The sequence below is a fragment of the Myotis daubentonii genome, chromosome 9 (genome assembly GCF_963259705.1).
Source record: "Myotis daubentonii chromosome 9, mMyoDau2.1, whole genome shotgun sequence".
Taxonomy (NCBI): domain Eukaryota; kingdom Metazoa; phylum Chordata; class Mammalia; order Chiroptera; family Vespertilionidae; genus Myotis; species Myotis daubentonii.
In genome coordinates this window covers 81,300,752-81,318,110 of record NC_081848.1, presented here as the reverse complement: position 1 = coordinate 81,318,110, position 17,359 = coordinate 81,300,752, and the positions used below count along the sequence as shown (strand labels likewise).

General features: G+C 54.3%; 3 protein-coding genes and 1 non-coding gene across 11 annotated transcripts; 2 read left to right on the top strand and 2 right to left on the bottom strand.

Annotated features, from left to right (window-relative positions):
* Window positions 1-1,377: 1,377 nt before the first annotated feature.
* Window positions 1,378-3,511, bottom strand: FAU (FAU ubiquitin like and ribosomal protein S30 fusion). 2 transcript variants are annotated; one of them, XM_059710163.1, is made up of 5 exons: window positions 3,370-3,511; window positions 3,023-3,105; window positions 2,784-2,928; window positions 1,658-1,713; window positions 1,378-1,551 (listed from the first exon to the last, which is right to left on the bottom strand). In XM_059710163.1, the coding sequence occupies exons 2-5, from the start codon at window positions 3,095-3,097 to the stop codon at window positions 1,426-1,428; spliced, it is 402 nt and encodes a 133-aa protein (XP_059566146.1). In that variant the 5' UTR covers window positions 3,098-3,105; window positions 3,370-3,511; the 3' UTR covers window positions 1,378-1,425. The 2 variants fall into 2 exon arrangements, with proteins under 2 accessions (XP_059566146.1, XP_059566147.1); XM_059710164.1 differs by lacking the exon at window positions 3,370-3,511 and adding an exon at window positions 3,199-3,336.
* Window positions 3,512-3,576: 65 nt separating this feature from the next.
* On the top strand, window positions 3,577-10,243 carry MRPL49 (mitochondrial ribosomal protein L49). The gene is made up of 4 exons (XM_059710162.1): window positions 3,577-3,708; window positions 7,722-7,872; window positions 8,634-8,758; window positions 8,873-10,243. The coding sequence occupies exons 1-4, from the start codon at window positions 3,631-3,633 to the stop codon at window positions 9,017-9,019; spliced, it is 501 nt and encodes a 166-aa protein (XP_059566145.1). The 5' UTR covers window positions 3,577-3,630; the 3' UTR covers window positions 9,020-10,243.
* Window positions 4,396-4,525, top strand: LOC132242458 (small nucleolar RNA SNORA40). The gene has a single exon (XR_009454644.1). It is a non-coding gene; the product is annotated as a small nucleolar RNA SNORA40 (small nucleolar RNA).
* SYVN1 (synoviolin 1) lies at window positions 10,150-16,755 on the bottom strand. 7 transcript variants are annotated; one of them, XM_059710143.1, is made up of 15 exons: window positions 16,321-16,598; window positions 16,031-16,123; window positions 15,792-15,944; window positions 15,611-15,659; window positions 15,122-15,225; window positions 14,347-14,473; window positions 14,154-14,253; window positions 13,995-14,060; window positions 13,777-13,893; window positions 13,518-13,681; window positions 13,124-13,252; window positions 12,874-13,029; window positions 12,603-12,789; window positions 11,410-11,558; window positions 10,150-11,336 (listed from the first exon to the last, which is right to left on the bottom strand). In XM_059710143.1, the coding sequence occupies exons 1-15, from the start codon at window positions 16,450-16,452 to the stop codon at window positions 11,230-11,232; spliced, it is 1,833 nt and encodes a 610-aa protein (XP_059566126.1). In that variant the 5' UTR covers window positions 16,453-16,598; the 3' UTR covers window positions 10,150-11,229. The 7 variants fall into 7 exon arrangements, with proteins under 7 accessions (XP_059566126.1, XP_059566127.1, XP_059566124.1 ...); XM_059710144.1 differs by having other exon boundaries at window positions 12,874-13,026; XM_059710141.1 differs by lacking the exon at window positions 15,611-15,659 and having other exon boundaries at window positions 16,321-16,755.
* Window positions 16,756-17,359: the final 604 nt, after the last annotated feature.

The following is a 17,359-nucleotide window of genomic DNA, read 5'->3' as shown; positions in this document are numbered from 1 at the left end:
ACCATCTGATTAACTAGGATAGTATGTGTTTACCCAACCCCGTTCGTTACACTTACTTTAAGTTTATGAACACTTTAGTTTCCTCACTTACTTCTATGTGTCCTGACCAGGGATCAAACCTGCAACCTTCGCTTATTGGGACAATGCTCTGAGCTACTTGACCAGAAATATTAAATAACTAGAGGCCACGTGCATGAAATTCATGCACAGGTAGGGTCCCTAGGTTTCCTGCCTCCCCATTCTCTTGCCACCCACCCCAGGTTCCCCATTCCAGCCCAGGGCCCAGCCACAATCAGGTGATCAGGAACTGGCGGCCAGGGGGAGGGACCCAGGAGGTTGGCTCCTGGCTCTTAGGAGGGAGCTGGCCCTTGGCCCCCCTGGGAAAGGGGCCCTGTCTGCTGCCACCCACCCTCAGTTCCCTGTTCCAGCCCAGGTGCCCAGCCAAGATCTGGTGATGGGGGCCTGCCAGCCAGGGGGAGGGACCCGGGGTTTGGCCAGCAGACCCCATTGCCAGTGGGGGCCTATGGGCTGGGGTAAGCTCCTTCATTGAGCATCTGCCCCTGGTGGTCAGTGCACATCATAGCAACCAGTTGTTCCAGTCATACTATCATAAAGGTCACTTAGGCTTTTATATGTATAGATATAGATTATAAATGGAACAAGGATCAAAACTCAAGGCAGTCTAAGTCTAGAGCCCAAGGTCTCTCTTTATACCATGGGCTTTATTCTAAGCAGCAGCAGGTTAAAAAACCTTAGAATAAATGTGTGGGTATGCATGTGTTGCTAGCAGGAAACTTGTATCAGTTCAAGAGAACTCAACTTTTGGGAACAGTGAAACAATCAACTGACCAGCCTGAGTTCTGATTAGGTTAAGTACGAACAAGGTCACCACAGTGCCAATATAATCAGGATACTTTCCAAAGCTGGGCAAACCAAACTTCTGCACTGAGCCCCACTAAGGCCATAGCTGGTCCAAGTTCAGGAAAAGGACAGATTGGCATTCCCTGATATTTTTTTCTCCTAGAACTCCTCCCCTTCCATTGCTACCTCTATAAAACACCCACAACGATTCCTATCTTGTTTAAAAGAACAAAACAAAAACAAAAAAAAGAGAGAGAGACGGATTTGGGGGAATTATCAAGTTATCTGGTATCAGAAATTTCCCCAACTCTCCATTTGAAGGAAGGACTGGCACGTTTTCATGGGAAGCCTTTTCTTGTAGTTTACCACCCTCTCACCCCCTCTACCCATCAAGGGCCTCTGCCTCACTTGACAATATCAAGAAACCAAAATGGACCTCACTGTTCCAGTGGACATACCACCAGCCCTAGAAGCCTCCTCTCACCCTGAGGCCCTGCAAATTAAGATGAAATGAGATGACTGGGCTAAGTGGCTTTATTAGAGAAAACCAGATTACAAAGGACTTTAAGAGTTGGCATTGGGGCCCTTCTTCTTGCCAAAGGTGGGCACAACATTGACAAAACGCCGGTTGTACTGCATCCGTCGCTTGGCCCGACCAGTCTTCTTCTTCTTTTTCTCCTGTTTGGCCACCTGGGAAAGGGAAGGCTGATCAGACCCTGGTCAAAAGCCAAAGGTCTTAGCTTATCTGTGAGAGTAAAAAACTAAGTCCAAAGGACACCACTAATACTGCACTTACCTTGGGGGTCTGACCTCTTACTTTCCCAGCACGGGCCAGAGAACCGTGGACTTTACCTATGGTGGAAAAGGACAGCAAGCGGTTAGGAGCAAGAAGGCCCCACCCAGCAGAATTCTCTCTTCCTCAACTCAAGCCTTTAAAGGTGAGCTGGGCTCAACAGGAAATGAGAACAAAATTGCAGAGATTTGACATCTGACCAGGAATTAGCCTGGCATGTTCTAGGTTTCACTTCAGGATTTCCTAGCCCCTTGACTTTAAGTAAGAACTGAAAAGCACCTTGGGGATCTGGTCTAACCTCCTAATTTTTATTATATTTTATTGATTTTTTACAGAGAGGAAGGGAGAGAGATAGAGAGATAGAAACATCGATGAGAGAGAAACATTGATCAGCTGCCTCCTGCACACCCCCCACTGGGCATGTGCCGGCAACCAAGGTACATGCCCTTGACCGGAATCGAACCTGGGACCTTTCAGTCCGCAGGCCGACGCTCTATCCACTGAGCCAAACCGGTTACGGCTAACCTCCTAATTTTAATGAGGAAACTGGGAAATAGGCAAAGATCTAGTAAGTGACTGAAATAGAATTACATTCTAGTTCAGTCTTCCAGGGACCTCTCAAGAGTTACTTCTGCCAAAGGACAGAGATAGTAGGGGGGCAGGGACATGTGCTGGGGCGGGGAGGGGTGAAGCAGGCAGGGAGAGATCAATGTGGGGGAAAGGAGACGTGTAACACTTTCAACAATAAAGTATTTTTAAAAAGGAGTTAATTCTGCCCTGGCTGGCATTCTCAGTGGTTAGTGCCAAGCCTGCACACAGAAGGGTCACTCGTTCAATTCCTGGTCAAGAGCATGTACCTGGGTTGCAGGTTCCATCCCTGGCACAGTGGGGCGGATGTGGGAGACAACCAATGGATGTCTCTTTCTCACATCAATGTTCCTCTCTCTCTCCCCCTCCCCACCTCCCCCTCACTCTCCTGAAAACCAACGGAAAAAATATCCTGGGGTGAGGATACCAAAACAAACAAAGAGTTAAACCCAAGGTAAACAGGAAGAACCACCCCGGGTTAAGGACACTGATCTCATTATGTGCTTACAAGCAGTTCAAAGGGCAGTCCTCCCCAGCTCACCTCCAAGCATGCGGGCGGCTACTTCCAGAGTGGACAGCGCCTCCACCCCACACTGGCCCAGGGTAGCCTCATCCTCCAGGGGTGTGCCCGCCAGGAGCACGACTTGATCTTCGGGAGCGATGCCCTCCAGCGAGGCTACATGAGCCTACAAGCAAACACGAGGCTCATGAGCGTTCCCGCAGGGAGCGAGGTTAAAGAGCACACGAATACGGCGCCCGCGGTGCACCACGCCGCCTTACCTTGATCTGGGAGACAGTCTCCCGGCCGGTCACCTCGAGGGTGTGTAGCTCCTGGGCGCGGACAAACAGCTGCATGTCGGCGACTGAGGAAAAGGAACGCTTGTGAGAGAAGGAATATTCTGGGAGAGCGGGCGTCGGAGAATCGGTGGCGGGTCGGGGGCGATCGCAGGTCTCACGTGGGTAAGACAGGGCCGGCCGGCCGGCCTGCCCGCCTGCCAGGGAGGACGGGTGGGGACAAGAACCTGGCCCACGCAGCAACCTCTCCTCCTCTGTTCTTCCCGCGCCCTCTGACCTCGCAGCCAACCTGCTAGGAAGCCCCCCGGACTCAGCCGTGCCCCCAACTCTACCTGAACTGCGGCCTGTGCCGCTCCCGCGAAGATGGAGTCGAGAAAGAGGAAGGAAGAGGAGCGTACGCGTCCTAAGCGCTTGCTGCGTCTAACGTCACTGCTGCGCGCCGACGAGAACCTCGGCTACTTAGGCCGCCCACGGCGTCGTAACCCCGCCCCTTGACGCTCGCGTAGGCGTTTTTCCGGTCTCGCGGGGCGTGCGCGGGAAGCGTGGGGCTCGGCGGGTTGCGCGCGCAGGAAGCTAAGCTGGGGGCGTTCAAGATGGCCGCGGCCGTGTTCCCGGCTTTGCTGCGGCGCTGGAGGGTCGGCGTGCAGCCGGGCGGCGCGCTGCGGCGGCTGGTGAGAGTACTGAGCGTGGAGCGGGGGGCAGAGGGCTGGGTGTGAGGCTCGCTGTTCTTCCTTTTAACCCTGAAAACCGCATTCCCGTTGGGGCCGTCGTTTTCCCATCTGATGAGGGAGACCTTTTCTGTAACTGAGATGCAAGATTGAGAAGGGAGGTGACAGGACCTGGTGCGCGCTTCCGGGGGTGGGGTTAGAACCTGATTGGAGGACAACCTCGGTGAGTCGGCACTGGGCGGGGCTGCGCTGCCTAACTCAAGGGGAATAACGGGTTCACAGAGCGACCCCATTCATCATTGGCGACACTACTGGGAACCTAGAGCTCATGACATACAGGCCGCTGCACCCTGCTTCCCTGGCCTCATTGTCACCCCGGCGCCTGTCACGCAGGACTCCGGGGTATCTGTCGGGATAAGTGTCCAAAAAGGATCTGAAAGCTGCAGGATGGGAGGACAGAATTTGGAGTGTGACCTTAGGGTAGATTGCTGAATGTCTTCATCTTCCTTGGATTAAAAAAGTGTGTGATAAAATACGCCGCGTTATAGAATTAAATGAAAACAATACCTGCAGAGCACTTGTATGCTGCCTGGCCGTGTGTGTATGAGGCTGAAACCTTCCAGGTAAAGGAGGATCACGTGGGGTGAGTGTGAGTGGAAAACTATCAGGGTTGTTGAAAATGCCTAACCCAGAACTAGATAGAATATTTCAGTAGAATATTTAAAAGAAACTTTCCATGTAGGTGCTAACAATGAAGCCTCTTTTGCAACCCAGAACTCATTGCTCAGTATGAGTTTTGATACATATAAGAAGGAACATGATACCTAAAACACTGGGTCCAGGACTGTAGGATTAATAATTTAAAAAGCATAGAATATAAAGGAAATATTAACCATACTGCTTTAGTATTTTAATTTTGCTGTTTTTTGTTTGTTTGTTTGTTTTTATCTTTAATTTCTTTATTGGTTAGGGTATTACAAATGTGTCCTCATCCCCCCATTAACCCCCAACCTCCCCCACCCCCACTCATGCTCTCATCCCCCTGTTGTCCGTGTCCATTGGTTTGGCTTATATGCATGCATACAAGTCCTTTAGTTGATCTCTTCCCTTTACCCCCACCCTCCCCTAATTTTGCTGTTGATAACACTATAAGTTCTTTTTTTTTTTTTAATTAGGGTTTTATCTTGGAGAACACAATATCTGGATTTATGTCTTACTCTTTAGGTATTTTTGTATATCCTGAATATCTGTACTATTCTAGGGAGTGATAGCTTAGGAGTGAAGATTTCAACTTACTCATCTTTAGAGGGTGTCTGAAATTAAAAAACCAGGCAGATCCATTTACTCAGACCCTAACGGCGGCCCTAAAGTAAATTGCTTGAAGAAATTAGTTCCCAACGATTATAGGACTGACTGAAATGACATCAGGATTGAGCAAAAAAGGGAATAAGATGATTAAGACTCAAACTCAGGAGGAACTAAGGCAGTGGAAGAACTCAGAACATGAAATTCCTTAAATAAAAGTTTGTCAACTTAAAAAAATAAATAAATAAAAGAAACTTTCTATATTGAATTATGCCACATTGCTCAGATTTCCAGTTGTCTTTTTTTTTTTTTAGATTTTCAAGGCAGGTTTTTTTTTTGATTAATTAAATCTTTATTGTTCAGATTATTACAGTTGTTCCTCTTTTTTCCCCCCATAACTCCCCTCCACCCAGTTCCCACCCCATCCTCTTCACTCACTCCCTACCCACTGTCCTCATCCATAGGTGCACGATTTTTGTCCAGTCTCTTCCCGCATCCCCCTCACCCCTTTCCCCCCAAGAATAGCCAGTCCACTCCCGTTCTATGCCCCTGATTCTATTATAATCACCAGTTCATTCTGTTCATCAGATTATTCACTTGATTTTCAGATTCACTTGTTGATAGATGTGTATTTGTTGTTCATAATCTGTATCTTTACCTTTTTCTTCTTCTTCCTCTTCTTAAAGGATACCTTTCAGCATTTCATATAATACTGGTTTGGTGGTGATGAACTCCTTTAGCTTTTTCTTATCTGTGAAGCTCTTTATCTGACCTTCAATTCTGAATGATAGCTTTGCTGCATAAAGTAATCTTGGTTGTAGGTTCTTGGCATTCATCACTTTGAATATTTCTTGCCACTCCCTTCTGGCCTGCAAAGTTTCTGTTGAGAAATCAGCTGACAGTCACATGGGTATTCCCTTGTAGGTAACTGAGTTTCTTTCTCTTGCTGCTTTTAAGATTCTCTCTTTGTCTTTTGCTCTTGGCATTTTAATGATGATGTGTCTTGGTGTGGTCCTCTTTGGATTCCTTTTGTTTGGGGTTCTCTGTGCTTCCTGGACTTGTAAGTATATTTCTTTCACCAGGTAGGGGAAGTTTTCTGTCATTATTTCTTCAAATAGGTTTTCAATATCTTGCTCTCTCTTCTTCTGGCACCCCTATAATTCTGATGTTGGTACGCTTGAAGCTGTCCCAGAGGCTCCTTACACTATCTTCGTATTTTTGAATTCTTTTTTCATTTTGCTTTTCTGGTTGGGTGTTTTTTGCTTTTTCATATTTCAAATTGTTGACTTGATTCTTGCGATCCTCTAGTGTGCTGTTGGGATTCAGTATAATATTCTTTATTTCAGTCAGTGTATGCTTAATTTCTAGTTGGTCCTTTATCACAACCTCAAGGGTCTCATTAGATTTCTTGTAGGTCTCATTAAGTTTATCGGCAGTTTCTAGAAAATTCTTGAAAAACCTTAAAAGTGTGGTTTTGAACTCTATATCCAGTAGTTTGCTTTCCTCCATTTCTGTCATTGTGTCCTTTTTCTTTGTCTCCGCATTTTTTATGCTTCCCTGTGTTGATAAAGTGGTTTTCTGTGCTAAGTGTCCTCTAGGGCCCAGTGGTTCAGCCTCCCCAATTACCTGAGGTGGACACTCTTGGTGCACCCCCTTGTGGGCTTTGTGCACAGTCTTGTTGTAGTTAAGCCTTGATTGTTGTAGGTATCACTGGGAGGAATTGACCTCCAGGCCAATTGGCTGTGAGAATCAGCTGTGTCTGCAGTGGGAGAACTTCGGTGCTGGAGACACCCCTCCGGGGCAAGACTTGCTTCAATGGGGCTTTGGTGCTCACTGAGTTTGCCCCCTTAGTGTGTCCTTTATGGTTCCACGGAGCTGCAAACTGGATGGTCCCACTCTGACCTCTGGGTATACTGGCTCCTGGATCTCTAGGGAGGTGCTAATCTAGCCTCTGCCTGAGGCTATCCAGCAAAAGCTTCCCTGTAGGGCTTGGGCAGGGTGGGTCCCACCGGATCAACAGGGCAGGGCTAGCAGTTATGGCTGCTGTCAGAGGCTCCGCTTCTCAGTGTCCTGGTAATCACTGCAAGCCCCTCCGAGAGAAAGCTGCCCTCAAGTTCCGACCGATGCCAGACAGTCCTGCTTCTCCCGTATGAGTCTGGGTCCCCAGAGACTTGCCCAGAACTGGAGCTCAGAGCCTGAGACTCACTCCCGATTGAAAATGACAACTGCGCCCTCAGCCGCCAGCCTGCTCCGCATGCACCTCCGCACCTTAGTATTTTACTTGTGCACTGCGCCTCCTTAGTCTCGGTATGCTTTTCTCTTTCCTCCTAGTTGTGGAATTTCCACTCAGCCAGCCTTTCTATGGTTCTAGATGATGTCTGTTCCGTCTTTTAGTTGTATTTTTGAAGTGGTTGTTCGAGGCAGGAAACTCTGGTGTTTACCTATGCCGCCATCTTGGTTTCTCCTCTCCAGTTGTCTTGTTATTTGGGTCCCAGGAGGGACTGAGAGGCAGGCCTTCAGAATACTTGAACTTCTTTTCCAGTCCCATCTGCACCCTGACAAACTAAAGTCTGGTGCTTTCCTATCTTCAGACATTCATTTATACCGTTCTCTCTACCTGTAATGTTTCCTTTCACTACTTACTGAAGTTCTGTTGTGGTGGGTGGGTGGGTGGTGAGTACGCTGATGGTTGCTTTTTGTTTTTGCCTCAGAGCCAGACCCAGGGGCCTCCCAGTTACCCCCGCTTCGTGGAGTCTGTGGATGAATACCAGTTTGTGGAACGCCTGTTACCCCCCACCAGCATTCCGGAGCCCCCGAAGCATGAACATTATCCTACTCCTAGCGGCTGGCAGCCCCCCAGAGGTGAGCTAGATCATGGGGATGGCTTGAAGGTGACAGGGAAGTACCCCTCCTTGGTGGTTGGCCTGCCCCAGCTGCCACTGAACTCAGTGGTTTCAGGACTTGTTTTGAGGACTAGTACCTGTTTCATGTTCAAGGAAGGGCCCAGGAATGGAGCCCTGTTTCACAAGTAACCATCCATCCACACTACTGGGATAAGGTCTTCCCATGCAGGAAAAGAAGCATAGAGAGAAGACCCCAGAGCTTGGACTCCTTCTCTTCCCACCTCCACCCCCACCCGCAGGAGTCCATGTACCATAATTGAGAACTCAGCTTGGGAGTTGGGCAGTTCTGGGTCAGCTTCTCCCAACCTCAGTCTCAGCAAGATGGAGATAGTCTGCCCGGCACCATAAAGCACTTAGTGCAGAGCCCAGCATGTGGTGGTGTTCAGTACTTGTAGCTCTCCGTGCCTTTGTGCCAGAGATTCACATTAGTCTCCCTGACCCCAAGGAGAAGGGCAAGGATTGGTCCCACAGGGGGACCTGAATATCCAGGGAGGAATGGCCCTCACTTAATTTCTTCTTGAGCACCTTCCGGTGCCAGGCCCTGTCTGGGCCTTGGGCTACTAGAGTCCTGGCTCTAAACTTAGGGACGGAGCAGGTCTCCTGACCTGAAGTCTGGAGGTGGCTGTGCCGTAGACTTCTGCAGCCTGAGGAGAAAGGCCTTGACTGAGGTGGGATGAGGCCTGGGAAGACTTGGCTTATCACCATCCCTCCCTGTCCCAGACCCTCCACCCGACCTGCCTTACTTTGTGCGGCGCTCTCGGATGCACAACATCCCTGTCTATAAAGACATCACACATGGCAACCGTCAGATGACTGTGATCCGGAAGGTGGAGGGAGACATTTGGGTAAGTGTGTGGGTGGGTCAGGGTCTGAGTGTGGCCTTTTCAGGGCTGAAGGGATGGGAGTCCTCTAGAGGTGACGGGTCTCCTGACCAGGCCTGATTTGTCATCTTCCCCCAGGCCCTGCAGAAGGATGTGGAAGACTTTCTGAGCCCGCTGCTGGGGAAGACACCTATCACCCAGGTCAATGAGGTGACAGGTACCCTGCGGATCAAGGGCTACTTTGACCAGCAGCTAAAAACCTGGCTCTTAGAGAAGGGCTTCTGAGGCCTAGCTGAGCAGCCTGCATGACAGCATCCCCCACAGACTGGAGTCCAGGGGACCTCAGGAGGGAGGCAGGTGTTAAAGCAGCTAGGATTGGGGTACGGACTAGGGCTGAGGGTTTGGGCAAGGTAGAGTGAGGGCTAAAGGGCTTTGGCGCAGACCTTGCTTGCATAAAGCGGGAAACAGGACCATCTGCACAGATGCCAGCACTGAGGGAGGGCTATCTTACATTGGAGACCCACTAGAAACAGCTGAGCTAGTGGGGGGCATTAGTTGCTGTCCCCCCTGCCCCTGATTTTGGTTTATTCCTGCTTTTTCTTCATTGGAGCTACTGGGGTCAGTTACTCAAATTCTGTAGGTTGTTGACTGCCCCTCTGGTGTTTAGGGGAGGGTAGCACAGGACAGAACCATTGGGAACCTTCCTTCCTTGGTCCTTAAGACTTCCTGCTGCAAACATTCCCAAGCTCTTCCTCTAGCCAGACCTGGCTTGTGGAGGCTACGGAGAACACAGATGAATGACAGGGGTCCTGGAAGCCTTCAGTTATATGTGCAGTGCTGGGCATGGGGCACAGCGTGCCCTCGTCAGCCCGAGCTCATCTTTTCTACCCATGGTGAGGCAGAAGGCTCACTCACTTCTGCTCTATTCCAGAGTTAGGCCTGGTTGGGTTTCCAGCTCCAGTAATTAGTGATTCCCTGTAGCTGATCTGCCCACAAGGGGGTGCTTGGGAGCTCTTAGCCCAGCACATGGCATGCTTCCCAGCTTGATGACCTGGTATCAAGGCTGGACGGGGTTTGCAGGCACGAAGATGTTGGCCTTTTGCCCCTGCCATCCCCATCCAATGAACCTTCACACGTGTCCTGTCATGAGGGCCAAAAGCCCATCCCCACCCCAGTATCAGACTGGCTAAGTCAGGGTTCAGAGCCTAGCTTCCTCTGGGCTAAAGCAGGGTAATCTTTTTAGAGCTGTTTTTTCTTATGTAATATGGGTATATCTTCCTAATAGTTTAATAACAATGTGCCCAAGGACAGTGCTAGGTTATATAAACCCTCATCCCAGAAGATTCCAGGCCACTCTCAAGTCTACAGCCTGAGCAAGAAAATGGAGCCCGGCTCACTGATGCGGACACCAGCTCTACCAATTGTTAATGCAAGCTTTTATTTGGCTGTATATACAGTTCAAGCTATTAAAATTTGTACAATATTTACAAATTAAATAATCATCTGAAACTCTCCAGCAACTCACTTAACACAAAACCAAGGGGGAAAAGACGGACAGGCAGGCCTTGGCTCCTGTTTCCCTACCTGCCCAGAGCCTTTTCTCAACTGGAAAGACCAGGAGTCTGGCACTCCTGCTCCTCTTCCCTGGGGTCAAGCATTCAAATCCAAAGACAGGTTTTAAGCCAAAGAAAATACAAGGAAGTCACTCCAATTCTTTAAACTTCAGACAAGTTCTGTAAGTGGAGAAGTGGCCTTCCGCAGTGGTTCCGGAGCAGACGCACGGGCCCTCAGCCTGGAGTGAGGCTGGGCAGTGGCTGCTGGGTGAGAGCAGGGACAGTCTCACTTTAGACAAGCTACAGGGAGAGGGGCCTTGTAGGCAGTGTCCCTCAGTGCTGCCCTCCTGCTGCTCTGCCCCCAGGCACTCCTTTCCCTGAGTTGTGTGGTTGCCAGTAAGACGTGGAAATGTCACAGGGCGTAAGGGACACAGCCACCACCACAAAGGGCTTCCAGGGAATTGAGGGTAAAAATGGACACCGGTACCAGTCTTGGTGGGCCAGGGAGCAAGTTCCCGGCCTGCCCCCAGACCCTCGAGTCCACACTTAGGAATGGGAGCTAATACTGTTCGGCACTGCAGTGTGACTCCACACACGCCAAGTGGGCTCAGGGGGCTGCCCCTCCTCCCAGAAAGGGGGAGGGGGTCAGAGGGCTTCTTAGAGGCTGTGCTGTTCTGCCTTCATGGCCCCAACAGGACACAGGGCTGAAGGGTTGGAGAAGGCTGGAACTGACTCCAGATCCCCTTGGCCGCCCAAGGACTCTAAGGGCTGGAGTCAACTGGGCCTTAGGCCTCTTTCCACTTGGCCTAGGGGATGCCACCTCCTTTGTCTCAGATGTGGGGTTACTACTCCCTGGTACAGAGAGGGAGCTGGCACTTGGTGGCGGGACATGTTCCAGCAAGGGCTGCTCGAGAGGGAGCAGCGGCCGGGCCTGGAGCGGTGTCAGTGGGCGACGGGGGACTCCAGCTTCTGCAGGCGGCGGCGGCGGAGCTCCGCTGCGTCAGGCTCCCCGTCCTCAGGCAGCTCCTCGGTGCCCACGGACTCAGGACCTGGGGACAGAGCGGTCAGAAGTGGAACAGAGAAATCCCTTGCCCTTCCCCCCTGTAGGCTGCCCACAATTACCTGAAGGCTTTTCAGGTTCTGGGGCTGGTGGGGAAGCTCCTGTGGACGGGGTGGTGGCCTCGGAGCTGGGGATGCTGCTGGAGGAGGCAGCAGCAACTGTAGGGGCAGTCTCCTCACTGGAGCTGACTGAGGTGGCCGGCCGGGGGGGCCTAGGAAGAGGAGGGACAGAGGTGAGCCCAGCTCTGGCACCCGGTATGACTGGCAGATGATCCTGTCCTTGGCAAGCCTTGCAGAATAAGAGTCCGGCACTGCCCTAGCCGGTTTGGCTCGGCGGATAGAGGGTCGGCCTGCAGACTAAAGGGTCCCGGGTTCGATTCTAGTCAAGGGCACATACCTGGGTTGTGAGCTCCAGTGTTGGGGGGGGGGGAGCATGCAAGAGGCAGCCAATCAATGGTTCTCTCTCATCATTGCTGTTTCTATCTCTCCCTCTTCCTTCCTCTCTGAAATCAATAAAAATACATAAAATAGAGTCCAGCCTGACGTGTCTCTGCAGCTCAGTGGCCACAGACATGAGTGGCCGCAGGCAGGAATTCTTGTGACTACATCAGGGTAATTAGAAACCACTTGCAGGCCGGGACTGAAGGCCTGTTCACTTGCACTGCAGTCTCCACCCTGGGCACCTTATAAGATACCAGCTAAGACCTCCCACTGAATCCAACAGAGCACTCGGGTCTCAGCTCCCCTCCACACCTGTGCTGTCACTGCTGGGCGCCAGGCACTTTGTACATATGACCTGTGAACAGGAATGAGATCCTCTTCCATTCAAATAAGGTAATGGTGGCCACAGAGCACCTGAGTGTTGGTACCAGGATTTGAACATGAGCCAGGCTGCCTCCAAGTGACTAACTTTATTTGCTGTCTCAGATCAGGGACACTGATTCCCAGTCACAGTGTCACCATATATCAGGAGGGTACAGGTAATGAACTAAAACTGAGAATTGTGAGAAATTTGACTTGAGAAAAAGATAAAGTAAGAAGATTCAAAGTCAGCTCTCTAATAATCCACACTTCTACTGTACTGAGATCCAGACAGGCCTGCAGTGGATAAAAAGGCACCAAGAGTGCCTACAGATAGGTGGCCTGAATCAACAGACATCTCAGGATGGCACAAGAAAAAGGGCAAAAACCACTCCTGGGAGCCTTCTGGCAGCTCCATGCCTCTGTGCCCACCCTGGTTCCCTGTGCAGACATACCCCAAGGAGGCGAGTACAGTGAGGTACTGGTTGATCTGCAGCATGGCAGCATCTAGCAGCGTGTGGATGTTGCGCAGGCTCTGCAGCCGAGCCTCCAGGTGCTGCCGCTCGTGGCCTTCCAGAGCCCGCAGCTCCTCCGGGGTCAGCCCAGCAAAGCCGGCAGGGGGCACAGGCATTGGGGGGAAGGCTGGAGAGAGAGAGAGGCTCAGCCTGGGTTGCCTGAGCCTGACACCCCCCACCCACCAGAACAACCCCGAGAGTCCCCGTTTACCAAAGGGTGGCGGCAGCGGCATGCCCATCCAGGGAGGGGGGAAGGGGAAGCCCGGGGTGGGAGCAGCCTCGGCGGTGGGGGCAGAGCCAGGTGCCGGGGCAGAGGCAGCAGAAGCAGCTGTGGTTGTGGCTGCTCCACTGGGCCGAGAAAGGGCTGCTAAAGAGCAAGAACAGGAAGTCGGTGAGTGTCGAGGGGCCTCTGCTTCCACTACTCCCGCCCCCCTGGTTGTTGCAGTACCCGGAGGGCTCACCTGCGCTGGTGGATGGAGGGGCCGCAGCCTCTCCTGAGCTGGGAGGAGGTGGAACGGGTGGAAAGGGGGCCATGGGGGGCCACAGAGGGAACATGCCTGGTGGAAAGGGAGGTAGGAGGCCCTGGGGGACTGCAGAGAGAGGACAGGAGGGAATGAGAAAAAGTCCAAATCACACGCAAGGCGCTGCCTGTTGGGAGCTATGTCCTCTGCTCCCACAGGTCCTCTCTGAGCTCAGCACTGACTACACATGACTGCAACCATCTATGTCTCCTCCCATGACCTCCCCATCACCACACCCAGACTGAGCTTCTAGTGGGCAGGGACTCTGATTTCCCATACCTAGCCCAAGGCAAGTACTAGACAGTGTCAAATGGCCAAATGAGGGGTCACTCACAGTTGGGGGGCTGGGGCAGGAGTGGTGGGGGGTGGGGGGCAGGTGGTGGTCCCTGATCCGCAGGTTCAGGGGGTGGTGGTGATTGGGTTGGCAGCGATGCACGAAGGACATCCATACGGCAAGTAGGGCAGGTCTGCTGCCGCTGGAACCAGGAGCGCAGGCAGCTGGGGGTTAAGACCAGGCAATGATTAGCAGGTCCCTAGGGACCTGCCCCCCAGAGCCTGTCCCCTGATGGGCAGACTCCCCAGGGCTCCTCCACCTGGTATGGAAAATGTGGTTGCAGGGCAGTTTCTTGGCACCAGTCACCATCTCTTCTCGACAGATGATGCATACATTGTCCATTGCCTGGAGTTCCTCTGGGGTGGCATCTGGGTACCTGGTTAGAACAGGCCAAGGACATGTCAGGACCAGAGCTGGAGGCTGGAGACCCAGAGCTGGGGCAGAGCTTAGGAGAGCACCTAGGCCAGGCCCACTTACAGTGTGTTCATGTTGCGGATAGCTCGGCGAGACATGATGGCGTCTGTCACAGCTTTCTTGAACTGCCTGAAAGGACAGGTTCAGTGAAAGTTGGGAGAGGAAGGGGAGGGATCAAATAGGGGTCAGGGGTGTGGCAGGGCCCGGCCCAGCTGGGCTCACCTCATGGCCAGGTACATAGGCCGGATGGCAAACAGAGGGAAGGTGTGCACCTTGATCATGATGGTCATGAAAGCCAGATAGAGCAGAACCTTGATGAAGCCTGCGGGGAAGTGTGCAGAGAGCAGGTCACAGGACCTGGGAGGCAGAGCTGGAGAAACTAGTCCCGGTCAGGGGAGGCCCAGGCTCCTCTCACCTGTAAACAGCTCTGTGTAGAGCATGTACACGGCCTTATTGTCCCAGGGGTTTTCGCTCTGAAGGTCCACGGAGTGCAGCACGTATTTGATGAAGATGGTGAGCACCATAGTCATCAGGATGGCGTACTGGAGGGAGGGGAGAGGGGGAGGCATAAGCAAGCAGCCCCCGCGTGCCCCAGCCACACTGCTACCCCAGGCCTCTGCACAGCAGGTCCAATAGTACAAGCACAGGCTTGGACACAGCCGGGGTCTTCCTAGCCCCTCCACGCACTAGCTGGTCTGACTTTTGGCAACCCATAGACCTCTCTGAACTAGTTTGCTTGTCTGTAAAATGCCAGAATTAACTGTTCCTTCATAACAATGCTGCTTCGCTAATTAAAAGAGATGCAGGTCAAGTGCTCAGCACAGGCCGGGCATACAGTAAGCATTCAACAAAGTGAGCTGTTGTCAATGGACACATTCTTCCTCTGCCAGGGACACACCTCCCCAGCTGTCCATCAAGCTAACTCCTTTTGTCCATCAACAGCCAGCTCTTCTGGCATCAGCTTCCAGGAAGCCTTCCCTGAGCACCAGGTCAGGCCCCTCCTCCACACGCGCCTCTTTCTGTACCTTCCCCTCTCCTAGGAGGGGTGCAGAGCTAGGACCGACGCAGGCTGCTCCTTGGTGGCCGCACGGGGCTGGCCGCAGAGCAGGTGCTCATGAAGTTTGTTGGGTTATCAAGGCACATGCAGTGCCACCTCAGGCTTGTCCTCCCAGCTTCCCGAGCCAGTTTACCTCAAAGCCAAACACCAGCTGCACAGAGGCCCCACGGGTCAGGATGCTGTGATAGGCATGGCTGACGAAGAGGAAGTCCAGGATACCCAGGAGGAACATAAGGGCTGTGGGGACCCCCACATGGGGGTTGGGGGGGTCAGCCCAGGGCCTGGCAGCCAGTTCATGCTCTAAGACAGCTCCCACCCTCAGGCCCACAATGGATGGCCCCAGCCTCTAGTCCGGTGGGCACATACCACTGCACCTGGCCCCCTGGGAACGCCAATCCTGCCTAGTGGGGGCACTGGGGCAGCCCAAGCTCCAGGTGAGGAGGCAAAAAGCTAAGGGGCCAGGCAGTTGAGAAGCTCTGGAGTGGAACAGGGCAGAGATGATGCAAATTAATTTCCTAAATTATCTTTCCTGTACAGCTGGGGCTGAGGGGGCAGCCTGTGCTCTAGCGTACAGGTCCCGGTGCCTCGTCCCCGCCTCTCCCCGCGCCCGGGTCTCACTCACAGACAATGCGGCAGTGAAAGAGCCAGGAGATATTGGGGCTGCGTTCCATCTGAGACAGAGCAGAGAGGGGGTCCCGTCAGGGAGGCTGGGACTCACCCCACACCCCCAACCCAGCCCCCCTCCGTCCACGAGCCTGCCCACCGGCCACTCTCTGCTCCAGAGAACCCCCGGCCCTACTCACAAAGTCCACGCGGTCCTCCGCCAGCCAGTGGAAACACTTGAGGAAGAGGAGGAGGGTGAAGAGCGCCACGAAGCGGGGGCTGAAGTCGTCCCGGAAGACGGTGAAGGCCAGGCAAGTCTCGGTGACCGCATACCAGGAACGTTCCAGAAGGTGCTGGGGGTGGGGCAGGGCACGATGAGAGCGCGGACAGTCTTCCTGCCCAGCTCCCCGGCCCCCACCTCGGGCCACAACCGTCTTACCTCCATCTCCGCCGCCCTCAGCTGCCCGAAGAACACCTTGCCCATCACCTTGCCCAAAAGGAAGACGAGAACGAAGGCCTGGATGTACAGGACCTGGGAGCGGAGAGGCGACGGTTTGGGCTTCGCTGTGCCTGACGCTCATCACTCAGGGGCGCCCACGCCCCCTCACAATGCAGCCAGGTCCGGCAGCTGGCGGCCCCCTCCTCTCCCGCCTCCAGCCCCGCCTCGGCCTCGGCGACCTCCGCCCGCCCTCCCCGCAGTCCCCCCCCCCCCCCCTGCCCTCCACTCACCGCCATGCTGGGGCTGGACTTGGTCAGGTACACCACCGTGGGGTAGAACTGGTGCTTGAGGTAGTAGGCGTGAGCCACCACGGCCCCGGTCAGCGCCAGGCTGGCCGCCATCATCACCGCGGTGCGGAACATCGCCCCGCCGGCGCCCTGCGCGGGAAGGAGTCCCTGTGCGGTGCCAGACGGCGCGGGCCGGCCGGCGCCGAAGCGCCCAGTCGGCACACAGGAGCGAGAAAAGAAAGCTCATGCCGCCCTGACACTCATCACAGGGGAGCAGCACATACGCCCCCATCTCACAAACGGAAAACGAAGGCTCCGAGCGGTTAGCCGATCCGCCGCCAGCCCTGCAGCCGGGTCAGTCCTGCGTCCCAACCCGGGCTCTGTCCCCGCCGTGCCCCCGGGGAGGCAGCGGGACAGAGCATCGCCGGAGCGGGGCGAACTGCCACCGCTGCCCCTGAGTGAGGGTGAGCGGTGGGTGCAGGAGGCAGGCACCTCCCGCAGCGGGAACGTGCGCGGGGCAGGGAGAGGCCGAGGCGCCGGGGCGCCCCCGGGCCGGTGACAGCTCGGCCGGGTGGGCAGCTCCGACCCGCGCCCCGCGGGAGCGGGCGGGTCCGTCAGCCTGGAACCCTGGTGCCCCCCAACCCTCGGGGAGGGTCCACTCGGGGCCCCCGAGGAACGGCCGACCGACGGGGTGCAGTGGCGAGACTGAGGGGGACCCCGGGCGGCCCCGCGATCGCGCACCTGGAAGCGCCCGGAGCTGCGAGCGTCGCCGGCGGGCCCAGCCTCGGAGAGCGGCCGCGCGGCGCCGGCGGTCTGCCGCCCGCTGACAGACCGAAAGCGGGCGACGGGGCGGCCGACCCCGAGACCCGGGGGGGAGGTCCCGGTCCCGACCCCAACCACACCCCGGCCCGCCCGGCGCACTCACCAGGAGCCCACCGCCGCGAGCCCGCTCAAACCCGCGACTGCGGAGGCGGCCCGGTTAACAACACTCCTCCACCCCCTGCGAGCCGGAACTTCGAGGGTGAGACACCTCACTTCCGGG